At 39.3% G+C, this 25420-nt stretch overlaps 2 protein-coding genes across 8 annotated transcripts in view; one reads left to right on the top strand and one right to left on the bottom strand.

The window, feature by feature from the left end:
* On the bottom strand, positions 1-20975 carry DCLRE1A (DNA cross-link repair 1A). Of its 7 annotated transcripts, none has more exons than XM_039237664.1 (11): positions 20784-20975; positions 20085-20227; positions 19118-19648; positions 15203-16897; positions 13514-13647; positions 11897-12015; positions 8835-8975; positions 7146-7291; positions 6189-6343; positions 1810-1951; positions 1-556 (listed from the first exon to the last, which is right to left on the bottom strand). In XM_039237664.1, the coding sequence occupies exons 3-11, from the start codon at positions 19581-19583 to the stop codon at positions 396-398; spliced, it is 3159 nt and encodes a 1052-aa protein (XP_039093595.1). In that variant the 5' UTR covers positions 19584-19648; positions 20085-20227; positions 20784-20975; the 3' UTR covers positions 1-395. The 7 variants fall into 7 exon arrangements, with proteins under 7 accessions (XP_039093595.1, XP_039093598.1, XP_039093596.1 ...); XM_039237667.1 differs by having other exon boundaries at positions 1-248; positions 366-556; positions 19118-20227; XM_039237665.1 differs by lacking the exon at positions 20085-20227.
* Positions 20976-21084: 109 nt separating this feature from the next.
* The window catches only part of NHLRC2 (NHL repeat containing 2), a 59584-nt gene continuing 55248 nt past the window's right edge, over positions 21085-25420 (top strand). Inside the window, exons 1-2 of the mRNA XM_039237636.1 lie at positions 21085-21486; positions 24468-24620. Coding sequence (XP_039093567.1) covers positions 21309-21486; positions 24468-24620 — 331 coding nt within the window. The 5' untranslated portion in view covers positions 21085-21308. The remainder of the gene's footprint in view (positions 21487-24467; positions 24621-25420) is intronic.

Below are 25420 nucleotides of genomic sequence, written 5' to 3' on the forward strand. Positions count from 1 at the left end.
ATAAAAATATGCCCCATATTAAATAATTTTAAAGATACAAAATTACTTCTATGTAATGCTTTCAATTTCGTTTATCCATTATCATGCATAGTTTGGCCCCTAAGCCTGCCATTGTTGCCTCTCCTGAGGCTGGATACAGGGTGTACCTGCTTCCGTGGAGGGAGCAAGGATCAAGGGCTCTTGGTCAAGGCCAGGCTCCATCACTACGGATGATGTGGAGACACTCGGCACTGGGCACCATGAACACGCTGTTCAAACGTAAATGAGAAAAACAATTTATATGTGCAGCCTTCATGAGGTTTTTTGTATAAAGTGTGTTTCATATCACTGAAGATTTAACTAGTAATGAGCTATATGTAAGTTACTTGACTAGCTCTGAGTCCTTTCCGGTAATATCAATATCCGGCTTCCAACTTCCACTCTTTGAAATACTTCTCCATTGTGCTCCTGGATTTCAAAGTGCCGACATTCACGGTAGGTATGATTTTCTGGGGCTTCAGCCACTGAACAAAACGCTTCATTTCCAGGTAGCTGCTGTGTTCACTGTAAGGGATTCCTGCAACACAAAAGAAAAGATACTGCCTGTGAAAAATCAAACTATTAAAACAAAACCCCACACAAGCCCAAAGTAAAATAAAAAATGAAAGTAATCCAGAGTATTTTTGCCAAAAACTTCTTGGTGCTTTATTGCTGATAAAAAAAAAAAAGTATTAACAACTTTTATGGATAATAGAGATTAAAATGATATAGAAACTTTGAACATTAAAAAATTCTATTGCATTTCTATGTAGACTCTTAATATGTATTTCTATAGATTCTTATTTTTAATTAGGCTTTCTTTTTAAATAATTCTTCTCCTTAAGCACTTCATTCAGCTATGTGTTTCAGGAAAATTCTGGAAAAAAATGAATAAAATTTGAAGAGCAGTCAGCAAGAAGAAGACTCTTGGTTTCCTGAGCAAGTAAGCAGATTCCAGTCCCCAAGCTTTGCACACGTAAAAAATAAGCAAAAAATGTAACAGTAAAAATCAAATCCTAGAAATCCTTTTGTCTTTGCTGAAGACCAAGTACCACAGAGAAAGGGAGAAAGGGTCCCGCCTGGACTTAACTAGAGTCGTCAGGGACTGAAATTAAGTCACTAGTCTAGTGACATCAAAAATGTTTCCATCAGCCACTATTACAGTAAGCAATTTCTGAGGACAAGAGTAAACATCCTCCAAGAAATGACAAAAATGAGTCAAATCTGTCCCTCTTGCTGTCATGGCATCTAATCCAGTCTTCCTGCTGACAGCCTGACAGTGGCACCTGAATGCCTAGGTCACAAGTGATGGCTGTGGTCTCCCCCACAGTACCAGCCCCGCAAACGAGACGATCTGTGTTACCAATGCCCGTGCACTCCTAACACGCTCCTTTCTTTCAGTTTATAATGGACTAAAGACACAGCTGTAGAGAATGTAGAGCAATTTGAAACTTGATTTTTTTAAACCTTTTTTTTGTTTTTAATGTTTATTTCTCTTTGAGACAGAGTGCAAGTGGGGAAAAAGCAGAGAGAGAGAGGGAGACACAGAATCCAAAGCAGGCTCCAGGCTCTGAGTTGTCAGCACTGAGCCCGATGCGGGGCTCGAACCAAAAAACTGTGAGATCGTGACCTTAGCCGGAGTCAGACACTTAACCAACTAAACCACCCAGGGGCCCTGAAACTCGATTACTAAAGACTCCCAGGTGCCTGTTTTTCTTGGATCTTATTTTCACAGCTCTTTTTAAAAATGTAATAACAGATATTAACAGTGAAGAAATGTAATAATTATACCATATATTGAAATGTTTCCTTTGGTCTGGGGAATAATGTCTGCTATACTAGTTAACTTGTTAGAATGTGTCCATCCTGTAGGTCGAAAAGCCAAAATCTGATCATATTTTCCACCGCACTTCTTCAAATGATTCTGTAAAGCCTGTTAAATAAAAATAGGATATTTATTGAATGGTCCATGAAGGCGGGTTATGCGGAAGGAAACAGAACGATCACGTTGGCATAGACTCACCAAGTTGGCACCTGGCAAACATTGATTTGCAATAACCTCAAGCCATACTTCGAAAAAAAGAAAATCAAAATCACTAAAAAAAAAGACAAAAACCAAACTTTTCCCCTTATCTAAACAAGCTTAAGTACAGTCTGAAAATAAGATGAAGCAACTTTATTTTTTTTAATTTTTTTTTACAAATAGTTTATTGTCAAATTGGTTTCTATATAACACCCAGTGCTCATCCCCACAAGTGCCCTCATCCATGCCCATCTCCCCCCTGCCCCCCCACACCCATCAGTCCTCAGTTTGTTTCTCAGCATTCAAGAGTCTCTCATGGTTTGCCTCTCTCCCTTTCCCCCACCACTTCCCCCCTTCTTCTCCCCCATGGTCCTCAGTTAAGTTCCTCCTAATCCTCTTATACGTGCAAACATATGATATTTGTCCTTGTCTGCCTGACTTATTAGATGAAGTAACTTTAAACATAAGAGTTATGTATTTAAGGATAACCTATCAGATAGCTACCAAAAAAAAAAAAAAAAAGAATAGAAAAAAACTCCAAGTCCTACTATTATGAGGATAGTGAATATACGGCGAGGATGCTGGGGATAATAGCATCTAAGTATCCCTGTTAGAGAATCTAATACTGACACTGGGAAACAGCGAGCCAAACATATCCACCTGTGTATGCACAACGGAGGACCGACGGACAGATAGAGAGTGGACACAATGCTATGGCCGGCTTCATACTCAACATGCACATTTCAAAGGCACTCTTCTCCGGGGCTTTACTCCTTTTCACTCTTTAAACATGAACTAGAATGCTTTTGACACTTTTCATGCTGTTATGATTGGAAGCACTGTGCTTCCCTAAGAAATCTTGAGTAGAATTTTCCAAACTAAAGTCATCATAAATGAGGACATTTGATGAAATATGACAATCAGTGACCAAAATTCAATCTTTGAAAGATAAGAAAAATCCAAATAAAAAGAGTCATGGGACAAGAGATACCAAAAGTCTACTATTTTTGGTCTTAAGACAAAACCCACAGTGTCAAGGAGTTAGTGTGAATTTATAATACAATCCAGTTTTATGTAAATAAAAAATCTCAACTGCACATGGTGTCATCTTGGATTTCTAAAGCTCTTCCTTTTCTTTCTTAATCATACATTCTCTGAGCTACCAAAGTAGTATAAAAGAGCGCTGGTGGAAAGTTCTGAAGAAAACAAAGACAAATCCATGCATCCATCTACTTAGCCCCTCATCTAAATAATATCTGCTCCAGTATTTGGCCAGGTCATGGTGCCAGAGTGGTGGGTCAGAGACACGGCCTTCGCGTACTGGAAGCTTATAGCCTGGCAGGGAGATGGTCAATAAAACCCACTGTGCAGATCTTTTTTAAAAATGGAAACCATGTGCCCTTTCTTAACCTTTTCTAATTCCCATCATGTATTATACCATTGATAACTAAAAGCCTTACTGATTGACCTTTTCACAAAGGATTCATTTTTTAAAATATTTTTTTTAAAGAAACAGTTGTCTTTTTTTTTAAGTTTATTTATTTTGAGAGAAAGAGAGACAAAACATGAAGGGCAGAGAGAGGTAGACACAGAATCCAAAGCAGGTTCTGCAAGCACAGAGCCTGATGTGGGGCTTGAACCCGTGAGATCATGACCTGAGCCAAAACCAAGAGTTGGAAGGTCAACCGACTGAGACACCCAGGTGCCCCTTTGAATTTTTTGTTAATGTTTATTTATTTTTGAGAGAGATGGAATAGTAGTGGAAAAGGGCAGAGTGAGAGGGAGACACAGAACCTGAAGCAGGCTCCAGGCTCTGAGCCCAACGTGGGGCTTGAACCTATGAATCGCGAGATCATGACCTGAGCTGAAGTAGAATGCTTAACTGACTGAGGCACCCAGGCGCTGCCTCCCCACAAAAAAGTTTAAGTTATGGATAGATAGCTAAGTTTCCATTATAATCCTCCTGAGGACATTTCGTATAAATGGAATCACATAATATGTAGCCTTTTGTGTCTGATTTCTTTCACTTGGCATAATGTTGCCAAGGCTCATTTACACTGTAGCATATATTATTAATTCATTAATTCATTCCTTTTTATAGTTGGATAACATTCCTATTTGATAGATATGGTGCATTTTGTTTATCCATTCATCATTTGATGGATATTTGAGTTGTTTCCACTTTTTTGCTATTACGAATAATGTGGCTGTGAACGTTTGTGTGGAAGCTTTTGTGTAGACATACACCTTTCAATTCTCTTGGGCATACACCTAAGATTAGCTGGTCATATCATCACCCCATGTTTAACTTTTCAAGAATCATCACACTGTTTACCAAAGCAGCTGCACCATTAATCATCTCATAAGCAATAAGTGAGGGTTCCAGTTTCTCCATATACTAACAAATGACACTGTCTCTCTCTTTATTACCACTGTCCCAGGGAGTATGAAGTGGCAGCTCACTGTGGTTTTGATTTACAGTTTCCTGATCAATGATGATCCTCTTTTCTCATGTTTTTTAGGCCATTTGTATATCTTTTCATTCATTTGGCCGTTCATACCTCCTCATTCCATCCTAAGCCCTTCTCATTCCTTCCTTTGCACTCTACCACCTGGCCTCCTCCAATGTCACTTCACTTAAATGTTCTTGTGCAGGTCACCCCACAGGCTCTAATTGCCAAATTGCCGTTCTTTCCTTACATGACCTCCATGTAGCACAGGGTACCTTTAGAAACTCTTTCATGAAATGCTCTACTCCCTCGTTTCTATAAAACTCTGACTCTCACACCCTTATTATCCTCCTAAATGGGTCATTTGTTCAAAGGGAACAAACTACAATAGTGAGAAATAAAACTGTAAGATAAAAATAATAAAAACATGCCATCCCATCCTCAAGATATCAATGTTCACTTTATGAATAATCAATGATATCTCATTAATCCACACACATTAGATGCCTCCCAAATTTCAAATATGTTTCCAAAGATGACTTTAAAGGGACAGAAGTCTGACTTGAGTATCCCTGAATTTTTTTAGTGAATTATACACTTGGGAAAACAGACCATGAAAATTCTGCCTTAATCTCATGAACAAAGGAATAGTTACACCAGTTACAATTTCCTTATTCCAGGGATAGAAGTAAAATAGTCATTTTCTTTTTTTTTTTAATTTTTTAATTTTTAATTTTTTTAAGTTTATATTTTTGAGAGAGCAAGCAAGCAGAGGAGGGGCAGAGAGACGGAGAGAGAGAATCCCAAGCAGGCTCCGCACTGTCAGCGCAGAGCCCAGCGAGGGGCTCAATCTCACGAACTGTGAGGTCATGACCTGGTCTGGAACCAAGAGTCGGATGCCACCTAGATGCCCCTCATTTTCTTAATATAGGGTAAGTTTTATTGTTTATAAGACAGATTCAGCAATTAACATCCTAAGCTATTTCGAAAAGCTCCACAAATGTTATTTCATGAACATGTGAACAAAAGTGAAAAACATTTTTTGTGTGTATACATTATGTTCTTATGTATTTTTAATACACAGTTCTGATGTATTCCATTGCTAGGTGTCAAAATGCTGGTAAATGGAATGAAACTTAGTATATGAATAAACCTGACAAGTAAGTCCCCCAAATCAGAGTGAGGTCATATCTTCTGTCTCTTAGTCTCTACCTCAGAACTAACACTAGAACATCCTCTTTGAATGCACTTCCGCTGTTGCACTTAATCCTCACAGCAGGTTAATTTCCAAAATATATCAGTGTTACAGGGGTTTAATATTAATACAGAATAGGCCGTAAGACAAGTAAGAACTCTTAGAATTCTCCATTCATTGCTCCACTCACTGGATAGAAATGGAAAACAATCTTAAAAACAGAAGGTGTAAGTGATGAGATAGTTGCATACTTTTCTATTTTTATTTCTTTTATGATAGTTCTCTAGTTCCTAGGGCATATGAATTACCCTATACAGTTGCGTGCACACACACACAAAATAAAAACATTGTAAACTCCACTTAGAAGACCTTCTAGGGCAAAGTTTACTAGGACTCCATTCTAATTCCTCTAAGTTAAATGCAAGTAAAATGGGAGTCCAGTTTATAATCACTGTATTGCCTTTTCTAGTTCATTCTAAAAAGACATCTCATGAATGCTTACCTTAAAGTTAACTTGCATCATTGGGAGAAGGTGAACCAGGGAATTGCACATATCTGTAGTGATGAGGGAGTTAAGTTCTGGGATGTTGAGGCACTGTAAGGTTTTATATTTTTCTTGGGACATGCCCACCTTTGAACCTAAAACATCAGCAATGGCTATAGGCAAAGGAAAAGGTTAAAAATAGTAAAATGAGAGCTTGTGAAAAAAAATTAAGTTACAACCTAATCAAAATTTAAAATAAGAATTTACCAAAAGGAAAAAAAAAAAGAAATTCAAAACGTTCACATTTTTAATATCTCAAAAACACAGCATTATTTTGTTGGTTAATTGTATGAAGTAAAAACTGTGAGAAAGCCAAAGAATTTATTTTTAGGACCTAGTATTTAAAAATTGAGATGTATAGACAGGGGTAGAGGAAAAGAAGGAACCAAGGTTGGAGGAGTTAAATCTCCGGCTTTATCACTTCATATCTTAACGTTTGCCATGAGGCGACCATAATTAGGAAGAAATGCCAAGTATTTTGCAAAATAGTCTAATGCCATCTGGACAAACTACATTTACATATCCAGAAATCACTGATGTACAAAAATGAAAACTGTTCTCTAAAGCAATTAATTGATGGTTATCTTCAAAGAGTGCAGAGATACAATTATGCAGGAGTAAATTTTCAAAGTTCACTGAAATACTAACATAGGTAGCAGGGACATTTGCTTTGTAAACATTGTATACGTGTAAAGGCTACTGCAAACACACTTCTCAAGTGTTTCCGTTAAGTGAAGCCTTTCAGAGTTTAAATGAATCCAACTCTATCAAATTTTTCTTCAACTACAAAGGTAATAGTGCACCGTTTCAGGAAAGAAGTATTGAGTGCAAGCACCCAGACTGAAAGGGCTTTATGCAAAAGAGAATCTGATCTTTATAATATATTAATGTAAATTAGATACAGCTACCACCCACCTAGAAAGACTTTCTCTTTTCCAATAGAGTAAGTGCCACAGACAACAAGAAGACGTGGGTTTAGAGTTACTGCCTCAAAGGCCGTGTTGATGGCAAACTGGATAACCTCTTGCTGAGATGGGAAGGAGTATTCAGGGCTGCAGTATCTGTAATATGTTAAATACGGCACTTATTAAATGAGCAACAAGAAAGCCTGAGCATTAAGCTGGATGTTGTTCTAGAAAGCAAGCTTTAGCAAGCGTACGGACAGCAGCAGTGTAACATATTAACACCCCTGCGGTTCTGTCACTGTCGATGGTTAAAATGCTTGTGAAGGGCCGGGGCTCATTTTTGTTGGGGTTCTGCATCTTCAATGTATCTTTTTCATGTTTCTTTTATCGCCCCCGTATAAAGAAACTGCCTGTTTTTCTTCAAGGACTGCTTAAGCCGACCTGCTATTTTAGCTGTGAATTATAAACCTCAGCAGCTTTTTTGTTTTAACCCCAATCACTATCAAAGAAAATACTAGTGACAGGGGTTATCTCTGAACTAAAGAATTCTGATTTCGTTTAAAAATTAAAATGATGAAACCAAATATGAATGTACTGAAGTAGTTTTAAATCAGACAGTGAATATTCACATGGTCATCTGTTCTTCTGAGGAGATACAGAAATATGTACAGTATTAAAAAATTCTACAGATCTGGTTGGGTCTACCTCAATACAGTAACACCAAATGGAAAATTAACCCTCAGACCACTAGCTAGTTGTCTCTACGTGGAATGAAAATTAAGCATTTTTTTTTACTTAAAAAAAGTCATAAAGTACGAACATCAAAGAAACATATTTTTCCCCATTTTAAAATTGTTTGTGTTGGTCAGCCATAATAATAGAGAAGACACTTAGGTGTCTTAAGTGACTTAGGTCACTTTTTAGGGATAAAAAAACCCACAAAGAAATTCAGAATTCTATGTAGAGCAAAACTAAGTAACAAAAAAGGTGGGGTTTTTACATATCATTTTCTTAACTTATCTAGTGTTTCAAGTATTAAAAAATTTTTTAAAAATGGAAAAATTAGCTATAGTGTTAGAAAACTGGATATGGAAAGGCCATCTTTTATTAAAATATGCCATACGAACTCACTTCTTGAAAAAGGTTGAAATAGTCGATATAATTAAATTCTAACAAAATGATGAGGTATTTTAATATATAATAAAAAATGGCTGGTGCCATTATGTTTATATAACATTTAGGAATTCAGAATTGTCACTTAAGAATTACATTTTGGACAAATGAACAAGAATTTTGAATATTCTGAAACAGAATCGCATTTTGGCTTCTGTTTCTTCTCCACAATTATACTTACTAGTTACATAGGTGCTGTGGAAAAATAAAAGAGTGTTTCCTAGAGTTTGTCCTCCACTTTCTCTTCCTTGTTTCAGTAACAGGATTCTCACATAAACCATATTTTCAAAAGGAAATTACAAAATAGAAAAAATTGAGTCACAGCTGGTTAGGACTAGGTCACCTCAAACTTGTTCTCAAGCAAATATGTATTTTTTCAAACGGCATTTCTCTAATAAATAGTTAGGATAGTAATTGATAATAAGCCATCATTTTGATTGCCTAAGCAACTGTGCAGATTATTCATGATATACGGGGCAAATACTGTCAGTGGGAAAAGGAAGCATACAAGCAAAGCCTCTCTTACGTTGTATCTAAGTAAAGCGTGTGGACTTTCTGGCCCGCGAGAAGAGAACGTTCCATGGTGGGGTGTGCTCGGAAGTCTCCGGTGTGTAATAGGACTTTACCATTAGGAAGGTAGAACAGGATCATGACAGCACCTGGACAGCTGAACACAAACATTTCGAAGGAATATTGTTAACGTGCACGGAAGCCAAAGGAAGAGCACTCATTCATTATCAGCGGGTGAAGACGCTCTAGCAGCTGATGGCTCGGCACAGCACTGCACTACAGAGGAAATGTAGCATTTTCACTTTAGCAAAGTTTACATCATAAAAAAAAAAAAAAAATCCGGGTGCAGAAAAGGATTAATTCAGCAGGCCAGGTTTGTTCAAACTCCACACTTCCCCCACTAAGACCTGTCTTTAGGATTAGTCTTTGGCTGGCCCTTGAGAGAGGAGTTCTGAGCTCTGGGAATATTCTGCCTGGTAAGAGTGCTCTGTGGGCCTGATGCACGGGGCCACGTGTGGCTAGCTGGACCGGAGAGTCTATGCTAACAGTGTTATCTATGGTGAATACCTGTTTTTGCTCTCTGGGGCTGGGGTCTGAGTAGCCGAGGCAAGTCACGTGGGTGCTGCATGTACACATGACTGACGCTTGATAAAAGCCCTGGCCGGACTCCAGGCTCCGATGAGCTTCCCAGCTCAGCCAGGCTTTGCGTGTGTGGTGACACCTGATTGCTGGGAGAACTAAGTATGTCTGTGCCACTCGCTAGAAGAAGGCACCTGGAAACTTGGGCCTGGTCTCTCCTGGACTTTGCCCCCGTTTGCCTTTTCCCTTTGCTGATTTTAATCTGAATCCTTTCACCATAACCATGAGTACGACAGCTTTTCTGAGTCCCATGGGTCCTCCTAGTGAGCCACGGTAGACTTGGGGATGACCTGATATACTGGGACTTGGAAATTACTGCCCGAACACGTGGAACTTTAGTTTTGAATTTTAGGAAGAAGTAGGACATAATTACTTTTGTAATTAAAAACTTCCCCTTAGCTTTCTGCCCTAAAACTTCAGATGAATAACTGAACTGGGAAAGAAATAATACCAATATTATCAATAATAATAATACCAAGCCTGGGAAAGAATACCAATAATACCAATATACACAACATCTTTCAGAAAATAGAGGAGGAAGGAATACTTCACGAGGCCATCATTACCCTAATGTCAAAGCCAGACAAAAACATAATTAAAAAACAACAACAACAAAGAACAACAACTACAGACTAACATCCATTATGAAAACCAGACACAGAAGTCTCTAACACAATATCTGGCATGTCAAATCCAGCAATATATATTGTTAAAAGGATAATCCATGAAGATTAAGTGTGGTTTATCCAAGGAACGCAACGCTGGTTTAACATTCAGAAAACCCATCATGATTATTTACCCCGTTAACAATATAAAGGAGAAAAGTTATATGATTGTCCCAGTGGGTGAAGGAGCATGTGACAAAATTCAATACCCATTCATGATGACAAACTGTACACCAGGAACAGAGGGCATCTTCCTCAACCTCATACAAAGGCATTTATGAAAAACCTATTGCCAACATCAAGCTCAATGAGAAAGACCAAAAGCTTTCTTCTTAGGGTCAGGAACAAGGCAGTACCTCTGCTCTCACTACTGAGAGGTCTGAGCCAGGACCAAAAACAAGAGGGAAAAAAAGCACTCTGAATGGAAAGAAGTAAAACAAAACGGTCTATACTTGCAGATGACATGAACATACATGCAGACAATTTCTACGAATCTACAAAAAACTGACTACAGCTAATGTGGGAGTTTAGCAAGGTCTCAGGATACAAGGTCAATTAACAAAAATCAGTTGTCCGTCAAGAGGTGAATAAAGATATTGTAGTGTGCCCATGCAACTGGTAACACTCAGCAATAAAAAGGAACAAACTACGGATACACACATCAGCATGAATGGATCTCAAAAACATGATGAAGGACTGAAGCTGGATGCAAAAGAGTAGATACTATGCGATTTCACTTAGCTGAATCCCTAGGGTGCAGGAAATGAAAGACAAATCTAACCCATAGTGATAGGAAAGAAATCAATGGTTCCATGGGCCAGAGTCAGTTGGGAATTGACTGAGAAGGAGCATAAGGAAGCCTTTTAGGGTGGGGAAAATGTCCTCTATTTTTATTGTGGTGGGCATTACATGGGTGGGTATTTTTGTCAAAATTCTGCAAACACTTAAAATGGCTGTTTATATAAATTATACCTAATAAAGTTGACTTTAAAAAATCAGAACTTGAGTTGTCATAATTGGTGATTAAAAAAAGAAACAGAAGTTGGCAGACAAGAAGTAAAAGGCAACCTGAAGATGGAGCATGGGTCTGGGTTTTTGGAGAGCTAGTCTCAATTTTAATTCTCTAAGCATCTATGATCTCTAAGGCTATCTATTATCTCACAAGGCTAACATTGTATGAAAAGTAGAAGGAAGTGTGGTTGAGAGTAACATTTTGGCAATGATACTGACAGTGCTTTACGTTAAAAAAAAAAAAAAAAAACTAACAAAGAGAGGGAAAAGGGAAACAATTTCCAAGAAAAAATTTTCCAAGTCTTTAGTATCAAAAGCTTGAAGAATTTCTTAAAAGGGAAAAAAAATTCTCTAGTATCTGAATGGAGTACAATCTGTTAACTTATATAAATGATATTAAAGAAAATGGCAAAAAATTAAAAAAAATAAAGAATATGGCAAAAGGTTATCTCTTCAAAACAGCAGCAACATGATAAAATATTTTTTAAAAAAATAAGAGGGATGTCATATATCAAGCACAGTAATTTAAGCAGCATTAAAAATGGGTTAGGTAATATTTAAAGGATCTCACTATATTTAATCTCTGATTCCATAATCAGGTACATTGTTGTTGTTGTTTTTCCAAAAGGAGAAACATGTTTTACTCAAGTTTATAAAAAGAGCAATCACATTAGTTCCAATAAAAAATTCTTAAATAGATATACTAATTTTTTAAAAAATACTTTAAAAAATAGGCCAGCCTTAAGGTGACTTTAATACTTACTGATTAGCATCAAGCAAAACAACTTTTATATCATTTACTATACATTCGGTGTCCATCGGCAGAGGATGGACGTATTGCTTTTGCATGTGAAGTTTGCTCCTCAACAAATTGCCAGTTATCTGCAAAACAGAACGCACATATTGCTGACACAGCAAAACACTAGATAAGTCTTCTGTTTCATATCTAGTTTAGAACCAAGTATCTTAGTCTCCCTGCTCCCCCACTAATATTCATGGAAACCCTCCAGAATACCAGAAAAAAACTTCCTAAAATGACTGTCACAATTCTGTTTAAACACTGTCACTGGCTCTCCCTATCCGTGCAAAGTCCCTCACCCCCGGAAGACAAACAAAACCCCTTGTGAGCCGGCCCCTGCTCATTTCTGTGGGTTTATCTTCTGTTATTCCCTATGTCACGGCTAGCCATTCTGAGTTATCTGAAGTGCCTGGGACGGGTCAATCTCTCTAAGGTGTGTGTGCCCTTATACAAACTCTACTCTCTACCTAGAATGCCCTCTCCTCTCTCTTCCACCTGGTTCTGGAATCGGACAGACCTGCATTCAAATTCTGGCTCTGCCATTATTAGCTCTATGCCTTGGGGCACATCATTTAACCCCTCTCCCAGCCCGAGTTGCCTCATTAATGAAAAGAGGTTAGGGGCGCATGGGTGGCTCAGTTGGTTGAGTGTCTGACTTTGGCTCAGGACATGATCTCACAGTTTGTAAGTCTGAGCTCCATTTGGGCTCACTGCTGTAAGCATAGAGCCTGCTTCAGATCCTCGTTCCCTCTCTCTCTGTCCCTTCCCCACTCATGTTTTCTCTCTCTCTCTCAAAAATAAATGAAAAAAAAAAACAACTGAAAAAGGAGGTTAATTCAAGAATGAGGATTAAATCAAATTCTAGCCAAATCCCTTAGTAGTAGGCATTAAAATAGTCTCTTTCTTTCTCTCTCTCTCTTTCTTTCTTTGAGAGAGAGAGAGAGATACATGAGTGGTAGATGGAGAGAGTATCTTAAGCAGTCTCCAAGCCTGCTTTGACAAAGTTTGATATGGGGCTCGATCTCACAACCCTGAGATCACGACTTGAACTGAAATCAGGAGTCAGATGCTTAGCTGACTGAACCACCCAGGCACCCCTAAAATAGTCACCTTTTAATAATTAATTCAAGGTATCTCTTCCACCAGGAAACTTTCTCTGACCTTGGCCTGGGACACTGTAAAGCACTTTCTCCTATATTCTGCTCAGTTTTCTAGCACCCCAACACAGTGTATTTGGGAAAGTGTCCACTGAAGGCCATGAGTGCCCTGAAGTTAGGTATTTTGTCTTGAATGCCTTTGTAGGTACTCATTAACTACTCATTCAACACTAGGATGAAACCTAGGTGTTTTAGTGCACTGTGAAGTAGTTTACAGTTTCTGAATAATAAAGCATTAAAAAAAACGCTATTGTAACTATTGACAATAACTCATTTAATTTTAGAATCTTAATGTGGAATCTGTTTTCTCATGGCTTTTCTAGTAGGATGACAGATCTTACAATGTTAATTACTCTTTTTCAACCACATTACTTAGAAATTTGCTGCATCCCATACATTCAGAGTTTAGAATACTAAAACTTACCTCACTACAATAAACTGGGAAGGTGAAGTTTTTAGACAATCCAGCGTAATGGTCAGAATGAAAATGTGTGAGAAAATAGGCTGTGCAACCTTCGACCAGTCCGTACTGGAAGGCATCAACTGTAATGCCAGTCCCTGTCATGAAAAGAGCACACAGCTACTTGAGCAATAGCTACCGGGGTGAAAGATACTCAATTGGAATGCAAATAGATCCAACTTTCTAACCAACTTGATGCCAACTGAGCTTTATAACCTAAAAACTTATGCCACATAAATTCAGCAAAAGCGGATACTAGAAATGAAAATAATTTTTGTGACTTTCTAGTAAATAACCCAACATTGGCCTTGTTTTTTCAATGAATAACTGTACCAAAAGAAATTAAAATGCTAAGCGACAAACCAATTATTTCTTTGTTTTCCTGACTTAAAATCTTTTACTTCTACAAAACAGCAAAAGGAAAATGCTACTTTCTTGTTATTTTATTCTATTCTGGCAATGGATACTGGGGGCAAACATGGTTGAAGTCTCAAGTGATCTTACATGTTACAGTGCCTGAAGCGCTCCAAAGGGCCACATACAATAACAGATGAACAGCACGTGTATAGTATTTGAATTTCACCGTGGGGGATGGGAGGAAGAAGGGAAATGAGAAAATAAATTCTAGGTGCCTGCTGGCTGAGTCGGCATGTAACTCTTGATCTCAGGGTTGTGAGTTCAAGCCCTACAAATGGTTGCAGAGGTTACTTAAAAATAAAATCTTTTTTAAAAATGCCCCAAAAAGGCTACTGAGAGGAGCAATAAAGAAAAATGGTTGAGGTGTTCTGAAAAATGTTCACGAAAGAAATAGCCAAGTGTGTGGATTGGGATGAGTGTGAAGCATAGCTTCATGATCCCACTGAGGCTTATCCACATGTGGCACGCTAGTCTCACGTGCACTTAAAATACAAAAAAAAAAATGCATCACAGGAATTATTAAAGACAAAACTGGTGCTATCATGTATATAAATGCTATTCCCTACATAAACATTTTGAATTACAGATCGGGAACATCAAAGCACTTTAAAAATCTTTCTGAAACGAGATATATTTTGGCAGTTTTATATTCTCTTCAGAAGAGCTACTGGTTTCTTCGATAATAAAATTCATTTTACTACATATTTTTGAAGTATTTTGAATACTGTGTATTCACTTACGAAGGCACTGAGAGTTATAAAATATGAAAAGGCTGAGAAACTAAGTCATGATGTGGATTAAAACTATTTGACATTGATTATGACCTATGCAATTTGTTAATTTTCTGTCAGTGAGGCTATGTAGCACTCTGTATTTTTCTTCAGTGCATAGAGACTGTTTTTATCATAACTCCTTACAGAGAGAGGCTTCCCCCCTTCCATATGAAGTGGACCTTTACTCACCTGTGTCAAATCTGTAATATCCATCTACTAGTATAGTATCTTGTACATAGATATTTCTATAGATTTACATTTAATAAAAGTTTGCTGCATTGAATGGGGCAAAAGCATGGAAGTAGGCAAAACAAAAGTTACAGGTCAATGAATTATCATAAAAAACAAAAGGAATACATATACAAATTGGTTTATACAAACACAGACACACAACCTGGGGAACAAACATGAAATTTTAAGTCAATTCTTTGTAGATATACTAAACATTGGCATTTCAACTTACCAGGTATTTTCTTATAGAATGGACATGTCTTTTTTCTTCCTTGTCCTGCATTAGGTGACTCTGGGATTTTTGTGTTCCCTCTTTGCTGCCTGCCGCCAGCTGATTTTTTGAAGACTTTATCCTTCCTTAAATTGACGGTTTCAGATTCTGTCCCATTAATTAGGTGATGAGACCTCTTCTGATGTGCTCCTGCCTGTAGTGAATCTGACTTTCTCGGTCGCTTTCTTTGATGCGGTGACTGCTCAAATTCCACAGAGGGTGGCGTCTCGCTTAAATTCTTCGCATCGAATTCTGAATCACTTAAAGATCTTTCTGCTTTCCTCTTGCGCTGCTGCTGCCGCCGCCAGGACCTCTTTTCCTTAGGACTCACAGCTGGATGTAAGTTCAGCCCTTCTACTGTGCTTCCCTCCAGCAACTTGTCTTCTTTTCTTTTGGGTGGCAGCCCAAAATAAACACCTATATCCATTTGTTTCATTACCTTGGGGGAAGACTGTGTCGCAGGACACTTTGGACCAGACGGCGACATTTTCAGAGACCCAGCTGCAGCAGTCATACTAGATTTCTCTATATTTGGAATTGTACCTTTACTGCCCTGTATACCCCCTAATGCCTTTCCGCAGACACATGTGCAGTTAGCATTGTTCATACCACTGAAGTTCTTACTTGAGGATTTTCTAATTTTACCTTGGGTTGGATGGAAAGAACGATCCCCTTCTCCTTGGCTTTCAAAAGCTTTTGGTACTTCACTATTAAGTAATGGAAGGGAGAGCTGATTGCAAACAGCTGATTCTTCAGCGACCTGTTTCCGTTTATTTGACTGACATTTAGGCTGGCCAGGTTTTGCCATGACAGCTTGATAACTGGAAGTGAGGCCCTCTGCTAATGCCGATGGAAACAGCACAAAATCATCACCAGTGTATGTTCTGCCATCACACAAAGTAATACTGTTATTCTGGAAAAGAAGCTGAGATGGACCAGTTAGCGTGCTGTATTTATACAGTGCTTCCTCATGTCTGTCCTGAGCTAAGAAGCAGGGCATGTCGGGCCCACTCTCCTGCTGGTCTTTCAGTGAGGAGCCATGGAGGCTCTGAAACAAAGTAGGGCTGGTGTCACCTTCTTCCAGGCTGCCATCTTTAGAGCTTTCGGTGAACAGCAGCTCCTGCTGTGAATCACCTAGCTTTTCATCTAGATCGTACATTTCCTCATCACTTTGAAGTGGAGAGTAAGAGATTTCATAGCTGCTAAAGTCACTTTCTGGTGCTGGCAAGGGTGTGCGTTCTGAGTTGTTCTGGCTGCTTAATTCTTCAGCAAGAGGCAAACCAACTCCAACCAGTGTGTCATCATTAACACGTTCTGGAAGTCGCGGGGTTTGTTGGGACGTTTGGAGATTTGTCCAAGAAGAAGAAATCTTTGTACTGGTTTCAGTGGGAGACCGGGATTTCTTCAGGCATTGTGTCACCGGTGAGGGGGGAGTTGAAACATTTTTTACGTTTTCCGTTTGTTTCTGATGCAAAGACCATCTTTCCTCAAGGCTACAGAGGAAGCCTGAATTAGTCTCACTGCAACAACCCCCTGACGCAGGTGGTGGGCTGCTGAGAGGCCTATTGCTGGCTCTGCTCTGAGCCAGTAGCAGGTGAGTGTATCTCTTGAAATGAGAAGGAATTGTGGAGGTACATAGAAGACCATCAGGACACTCTGAAAATTTTAACAAAGTAAAAAGTAATAGTGGATCAAAGCACAGACAGAGTCACACATAAGTGAAAAGCAATCAGTCCTACTTTGAAGCCTTAGGACCATAGCTATCTTTATTTATACCATCAAAAGATCCTGCATAAAATAAAAATAATCTGGCATGGTTTTCCAAGGTACTAGGTATTCTTTTTAAATCAAATATTTTTAAAGTTTCTTTTCAGATCATCTTTTTAAAAAAAAAAAATTCTAAGACTAATACCTTCCCCCCAGCCTCCACCCCAAGTAACTCTCACAAATATGAGCTCCTTCAAAATGCTGTTCATGCTTTACATGAGGTATTTACAGTGCTGAATAGCCCACTACTGCTCAGGCAATAAAGAGTGAAAAAGACTAGTAAGTCTCCCAGAGAACTAAAGTTCTACCCCAATTTTTATCTTACCAAATAACATGGATTTGGGACAACTAAAGTACCCAGTTAGGGTCCATTTTTTAATATTCATACTGCATAGGATAAGAGTACTAACAGTCTTAATTAGTAACAGCTGTTCATACACTGACTATTTTAGATTCTAAGATTTGAAATTCAATTTGATAAACTGGTGAATAAGAAGGCTTTCATACTAATCTGGAGAGTACTCCCCATCACACTATTATAATTGAGAAAGATTCTGTAAACCATCGTGGCAAATCCCCTTATATGTTAATTTCTAGGTTTATATATAAAAAAAGGACCCCCCTCTCCCACCCCAAAAAGATGTTACATTAAACTAGAAGACCTCATTGCTTAATTTAAAACCACCTCCTTGAAGTATTTGTTATGGAACAGAATTCAATTTAAGAAGAGTCCATCTGAGATTCTATTCAAAGGAGTTTAGGCAGTGAAAAACCAAAAGAAAGACCTCTTTGAGGTGTTTCATCATAAGACATTTCACCCTGAGGCACTCACTGCTCCCATTTCTGAATTTCAAGCCACTTTAAAGCACATTACCAGCATTTGATAAGGCATTCACTTTATCAAAAAAGCTAAAACCAATTTTTTTTAAAGTTCTTTTGCATCTTCATGCAGTACTTTAAAATAACTGGAGGTTAATAATAAAATGTCTTCTGATTCATACATAACATATAAGCCATACTGAGTAGTATTTTTATTTTGCTGAATTTTAATTCTTTGAGATTTAGAAATCTATATATGGTTATATGATAACTTTGAGGTACACAAATCATCATAACCCATTCTTCACATACTCCAAGTAGGACTTCCTACGTTAAACATGACATTATGTATCTTAAAAGATAATAAAAGCATAGCATTACTTCATTTATACTTGGCACATTTTAAATTAGAATCTTAAAAACCCGAGATTCCTTCCCAGTTTTTCTTTCTGTACAATGCCATGACAAATCCAACATAATCACATTTAGAAGACTTGACTCTAGGGGCACGTGGGTGGCTCACAAAATGAGCATCCCGACTCTTGATTTCGGCTCGGGTCATGGTCTCATGGTTCATGAGTTCAAGCCCAAAGCTGGAGTGCGGAGCCCGCTTGGGATTCTCTCTCCCTCTTTCTCTCTGCCTCTCTTCTGCTTGTGTGCATGCTCTCTCAAAATAAATAAATTAATTTAAAAAAAAAGACTTGACTATATGCATAATTCTTTAAATTTCTGTTTCACAAAAGATCACAAATGGGCAGTTTAACTTTCAAGACTGCTACTCTATAGGGGTGCCTGGCTGGCTCATCAGAAGACCATGTGACCCTGATCTTGGGGTCATGAATTCGGGCCCCGCGTGGGGCCGTACAGATTACTTAAATAAATAAAACTTTAAAAAAGTGCTCATTTATAAAATGTCAATACCACCTACCTTTTGCAGTCATTGTGAGAGTCAAGAAAGTCAACAGCATGAAAGTATCTAGCACAGTATGTGCTCAATTAACATTTACGAAAAATAATGGAAATGTTTAGGAGTCTCTACCAAATAATAAACTGCATTTCAACTGTTTTCAAGTTTGCAACATTCTTTACAAAATTATACCATTGGCTGTTGTCTTTTTACTCTTCTTAAGAAGGGTTTCTTTGTTTCCTCCTAGGGTAAGTCATTTATACTTCATTGTCTCCTCTCCCTTGCAGTTTCCTGCTTGCCTGCCTGTTCCACTGGACTGATTTTTCTGGCTAATGCAGATCTTTTAGACTATTTAAAGATTACTATCTGTTTTGTAGTCTTACCTGTTTCCGAGACTGGTGGCGAATCCAAACACTCGAAAACATGCCATCGGGGTGTCTGACCTAGCAATGAAGAAAAAGGCACCTGGCAGTTTGGACAGTATCCATCATACACTGGACGTATCTTTGGAGATGTGTGTTTGTTTCTGTGGGTCCTACAGCGCTTTCCTGGAGTGGCCTGCTGGTCTTGGGATGGCTGAATACCATCCCCACAACTAGAATTCTGACTAGAAGCTGCAGAAGTCTGACTACCGGTTTCTCCAAGGCACATTTCAGGGTCCTGTGTCTTCTCGTTAGCGTCTACATTTCCTTTTTTACGTCTCTTTCGTTTTGACTGGTATTTTCCATCTGTTGGTTTTTCAACAGATTTTGGAGTATTCTCAGAGCAATTATTTGTATGTGCCGGCTTCGGTTTTCTTTTAGATTTGTATTCCCAGATGTCTTCTTCCAAAAAAGCATCTTCTAACATGGCAAAAGGATTCTTAGATTGAGAATCTATGTCTTGTTACAAAATTTTTAAATGGAAATATTTTGCTGCGAAAAAAAAAAGTAACAAAAACCCCACTAACTCGATGGGAATCTAAAGCTTTGGCAGTGGATATACTGGCAAACTACAAACCTTATACCTGAGAACACATGCTATTCTATTTAGACTACAATAAAATTAAGAGAATCTACCACAGGGGTAGCATTTAGAAGTTTCCCATTGTGGCTGCTATTTCACCTGTGACTTGGCCTTTCCAAGCACTTGATTCATAAAATTAAGAATCAGTAATACTTTGAAAATTAAATACTGATGGGAAGTATAAGTTCAACAGCTTAATCTTAGAGCGAGCTTTGTAAAATTGTTGTAAAGCTCCTCAGTTCCCTTTCAACTGGACAATTGTCCCAATAATTCACAAATGCAACACAGTCCCTGCGCAATGGGCTTAGCAGGTTTTCGAAACATTAAACGGCTGCCTCGGCTCACCAGTACCACCACAGTCACACCATAATCAAAGAAGTGTGGGATTCAGGGGGTAAAAATTGCCCTTATGTGTGACTCTTGGATATTCAACCCCTTCAGTTTCCTGGGTCAGTCCAGTATCTTCCTCCAGCAGCAACGCACACACACTGCACAGTGAACAAACAAAATTCAAGTATGTGAAATTGTGCTTGCGCCGACGCCACCCACACTTCTAACTCGAGACTGCAGAAGTGGTCTGCCCTAGAGGAGGCCAGCCTTCTCTCCCTCCACTAGCCTCGAAGGCAACGTTCCCGGCCTGATGCCTCCCACCTGCTCTACCTTCTCTTTGAACCTAGAAGGCGGCAAGGCCAGTGAGTGGGGCCTATCCTCCCAAGCAGGGGGAGGGTGAGCTGCTAGCACAGCCGCCTCTATAAAAGCCGTCAGAGCCCTCCGCTTCCGAAGTCGGAAGCCCAGCCCACCGGGGTCCTCGCCGCAGCCCACCTGCCGCCCGCACACCCTTGGGAGCAGCTCCAGCTGCGTCCGCTGCACTCGGCTCCCCCCTCCCCCTGCCCCGCTGACAGTCTGTTCCCGCTCGCACTTTCAGCACGGCGGGGCGACAAAATACCGTATCTGTGTATACGCTAAAGCCATTGCCTGTCACTCCGAACTTGAAGAAAATCTCTCCCAGGAGGCTATCCCTACCCCCCCCCCACCCCCTTTTACCTCTCGTGTCTTGGCGGGAACAGAGTCCTGTTGCCACTGCTGTGTCGAATCGGCTGACCCTGGGCTAAGGGCGGGACTTCGAAAAAGTTTGGGTCCTTCTAAGTCCTACGGATTTATTTTATTTTACCTTATTTTTGTTCTAAACCTCTCTAATTTCCAAAGTGACGTGTGTGTGGGGGGGGGGAATGGTTTTCTTAGAGCTTCCAGAACGCTGACCCACAGGCTTTCTCCATGCTGAATCTGGCGCTCCGAATGTCCAGGCTCAGCTGTGCCGAGAAGCTCTGCAAGGGGCGGGGTGGTTGGGACCGGTGGCTGAATTACGGGCCCGGGAATTGCAACACTTTGTACCTTAGCATCGGAATGAATGATTACAAAAGAAAAGGTGTCGTTTGCGTGGAGTAGGGGCTGGCGGAGAGTGAAGCGAATGTGCCGATTTGAAACCACAGGACTGTAAGCGCCTCCTCTCTCCCCGCACGAGACCCTCCCGCGGGCCCGGCTGCCGCCTCTGGACCGTCCGGAGAGAACATGGCGGCCCCCGGCGCCCGGGGCTGCAGCCTCGCGGGCCTGCTCCCGGCTCAGACCTCGCTGGAGTACGCCCTGCTCGACGCCGTCACCCAGGAGGAGAAGGACAGCCTGGTCTACCAGTATCTCCAGAAGGTGGACGGCTGGGAGCAGGACTTGTCAGTGCCCGAGTTTCCGGAAGGTGAGGGGCAGGCTTTGGGGTGGGGACCCTTCCCGGAACCTCCCCTTCCTCGGGGACTGTGCCCTCCCCTGAAGCGGGGGCCGAGGCGGGGTAGTGCGGCCGCGCGGGGGCGGCTCGCCCGCGGCGCCGCTTCCCTGGGTCCCGGAGCGGCGGCCGAGGGTGGTTTTCTGGCGCGCGGGGACGTGCACTTTCGCCTCCGTATCCCGAGCCCCTGCCCGGGCCTTGTGTTAACTTGGCAGACATTCCCTGAATGTTTAGTGGGTCCGGGTGGCGATGATTGAAATGTCCGTGCCATCCTGTCGTTGCATCTGGTTGCCCAGCATCGTCATTGCCGTCCGCTGTGCCTCATCTTCACACAGATCACTTCTGTGCCACACACCGTTGTCATCACTTCAGGGGACTATTTAATCTTCTCTACCACCCTCTGAGGCTTCTTAACAGACTTCCTTTATAGTTGAGGAAACTGAGGCACAGGAAGGCTAACTAACCTCCTTAAGGCTTCACAACCAATAACTGCCCAAGTCAGACCCTACAGACCCCAGATTGGCAAGTATCAGCGGTGCCACCCTTCTCCGTTCAAAGTCATGACATTTGCCATTTTTTAAATCTGAGTCAATTACGACCTATCTCCAGGGTTTGAATCCCGGTTCTTTGAGTGCTTGGAACACCCGGGAACTGATACTCGCCGAAGTGCTACTTGGGCAGCACATCTCGCTGCGACAGATGAAACCGTACTTTCCCTTCTGTGGTTGGGACACTGGCATTGTTTTGTTGGTGTTGGCATGCGTCCTGGCACGACACTGAAACCACATGTATAGTTAATCGGTTGGATACGGCAGGGTTCGGTATCTCCCGGCAGGGATATCGGAACTTTGCCTCTGACCACTGTCTTGTGTCTCTCCAAGCCTTTTGCTACCACCTCAAAAATGCTTTTTTTTTTTTTTTTTCCCTGTTGCTAATCGTAAACTGGATTTGAAATATTGTGGAATTATTACAAAACAATTGGGTGCATGACTGCTTTTCCCATCAAAGAAACTTTAAGAGATTGTATACATATGTGCGTGTTTATAAAAAAAAAAGTTGTAAGAAGTTACATAGTGTACTGCTATAAACTAGTCACCAGTGAGGTTTTGGGGCAATGTTTTTATGTTCTAGTCTGGCTTATATTTACAAGTGGGTGTATTTTATTACCATGAGATTTGACCTTAGTGATTCATAAATAATATAATAAAATATTCAGGCTTCGTATTTGACATAGTCAGATTTTCTGCTCTAGCTGATTGAGCTCAGGGTACTAGGTAAGAGTTGTTCCTTGGTTTATCAGTGAACTATAATCAAGTCATAACCATAACTATCTCTGAAACTGTATGCTTTGTTCATTTCTTAAAAGAAGTAGGTGTTTATGGGAAACTGGTGTAATGGATGGAATCAGACAGATTTGGGATCATGTCCTAGTTATTCCATTTGTTAGCTGCATGATTTTACTTGATTTCTCCAAGCTTTACTACCTTATAAAATAGAACTGGTATTTACCTTTCAGCTTAATTATGTGGATTGGAGGTATATACCTAAAGGTCTTAGTTAATAGGAGAGCTCAATAAATGTTAGCTTATTTTAAACTTTATTTGAGAGGGACAGAGAGACTAAGTGGAGAAGGGGCCAAAGAGAGAAGGGAGAGAGAGAATCTCAAGAGTTCCACACTGTCCGCACAGAGCCTGATGCGGGGCTCGAACTCACCAATGGTGAGATCATGACCTGAGTGGAAACCAAGAGTTGGACCCTCAACCCACTGACCTACCCAGGCATCCCAAACATTGGCAGCTTTTAAAAATTATATTCATTGTAATTGTTATTGTAAAATTTATTATTAAGCATGGTTAAGTGCAGTAACATTTAATACTTTCCATACCCTCCAATCTAAGTCACTCCTGACTATTTACAAAAAATAAATTTAAAAGACTGATTCATAAATATTTTGCCATTAAGATATGAAATATACATTAGGTTGAGGTTTTATGTGATTACTTGATCTGCTGTACAATTAATACTTTATTAAAATGCATAATTAAGAGCTCACTCTCCCCTAAAACCTCACTAAGTTGGACTATTAAGTCAGACATGCTAGTTTGATTTGCAGATTTTTTTTTTTTTAGAATTTTGTTTAAATTGAGTATCTCTAGTTACTGTTACTAGTCATTAGCTGTTATTACACACTTCTTCCACCCAGCTTTGGCTTTCAATTTCTGTAAAATATTTCCAAATACCTGCTTCAAGGTATAATTAAATTAATTAGTTCTAGTGGCTGCATTTACTTGTAAAACAAAAAGCTCATTATCTTTGTTTTTCTAAATTGGTTAAATAGAGATGCTGTACTTTTAATATCTAACAAAATCTGTATAGTGTGTAGTTAAAATTGTAAGTCCTGCTCAAGTAATTATAAATTCTGATTTACAAAAGTACAGATTAATGAGATTCCATTTTTCTTTGGAGGGAAGCCAACACATTCTTCATCAATATTAATGTTGCTTCCATGAAATCTATAATAGTGTATTTTGCTTAACTTTGCATTTGAAATATTTTGTGGTTAAGGTCTGCTTCAAATCCAGAGCATTATCTTTATATTTTAACACTTTGTTCCTTTTTCAATTTAGTTCTATCTTGCTTTTCTTAAGATTGAGGCTTCTTTCTAAAAAGCTCATTTGAACCCGATTGTGTACATAGGTCCCCTTAATATTTGATATTTACTCTTGTTTTCACCTGTGTTGATCTTGTTTTCTTTCACACAGAGACCATTCTATTTCTGAAAGAATTAGTAACTTTTCTTACTATATTTGCACATTGCTCCATGATAGCATCTTTCCCATCTTGCCCCACTCTCCCATCGCCTCCTTAGAAATAATGGTTTATGTTTTAATGGAAAGTTTTAGATAAATAATCTTTGCCTTTTCTTTTAATCATAATTTATTTTGTGTAAACTTCAGGATTAGAATGGCTGAACACAGAAGAGCCTATTTCTGTCTACAAGGATCTGTGTGGAAAAGTAGTCATCCTGGATTTCTTCACCTACTGCTGCATAAACTGTATTCACCTACTGCCTGATCTTCATGCATTAGAACACACATACTCCGATAAAGGTATCTGCCCTTTAATTGGTTTCCAACAGACTGTCCTTGCATGGTCACTGGAGAAGTAGCTGACTCATTTGCTCATAGGAGAATGAACATTTGTAAAGACTTCAGTGATTCCAAAAGTAATTTCTAATCTATGATTTAAGGACTCCATGTAACTTTTCATGAAGAGTTCTGCTTAAAGATCATGGTTTGCCTTCCTAAAGACCCAGGTTTAATATATGTTTTTTTCTCTGAGGTTAGACCGTGATTTGCTTTTTGATGATTAAGTATTTTTAAAAGTTCATTTTGTAGATTTAGACTTACCTAAATCTGTTCTATGAGAAAATGAAACTTGTGATTCTAATCTTACACTCTTCTCACTAAGATATAAAGGTTTAAAGTTCTTATTAGGAAATGTGATTAGATTTCCTTTAATTTGAAATGACATGAACTACAGTGGAATGCAAAATATTGTAGCCGATACCTTTTCTTTGACCCTGCTTTATTAAAAAATGATTTATAAAGGTTAATGTTTTCCAAAGCACACTAGGAAATCCTCTTTTATGGTATTACAAATTCTGAAGATGTAAGAGATTATACTTAGTATTTGCTTTAGAACTTTGAAATTTTTTCAGATCTTTTTCCTCTTGTTTACTTTTTTCTGAAAAAGAGCGTGTATGGGGTGAATGAAAATAATTAAAGATTCCATTTAATTAGGTTTAAATTAATTGAAGTGTCACACTTGCAGTGATAAAGAGGAGAGAGGGTCAGTGAACATAGAGTAAAAATTAGAATAGGGTATACGTGCACAGAATTGAAAGATA

This window comes from Hyaena hyaena, unplaced genomic scaffold, assembly GCF_003009895.1.
Source record: "Hyaena hyaena isolate Hyena2069 unplaced genomic scaffold, ASM300989v1 scaffold_128, whole genome shotgun sequence".
Lineage (NCBI taxonomy): Eukaryota > Metazoa > Chordata > Mammalia > Carnivora > Hyaenidae > Hyaena > Hyaena hyaena.

Coding starts and splice junctions, on each gene's coding strand:
- DCLRE1A (XM_039237665.1), bottom strand. CDS start 19,583: ATGTTAGAAGATGCTTTTTTGGAAGAAGACATCTGGGAATACAAATCT. Junction 7,292..8,834: donor ACGCTTTACTTAGATACAAC/GTAAGAGAGGCT, acceptor AACATATTACAG/ATACTGCAGCCCTGAATACT. Junction 557..1,809: donor AGGAAACATTTCAATATATG/GTATAATTATTA, acceptor TTTGTGTTGCAG/GAATCCCTTACAGTGAACAC.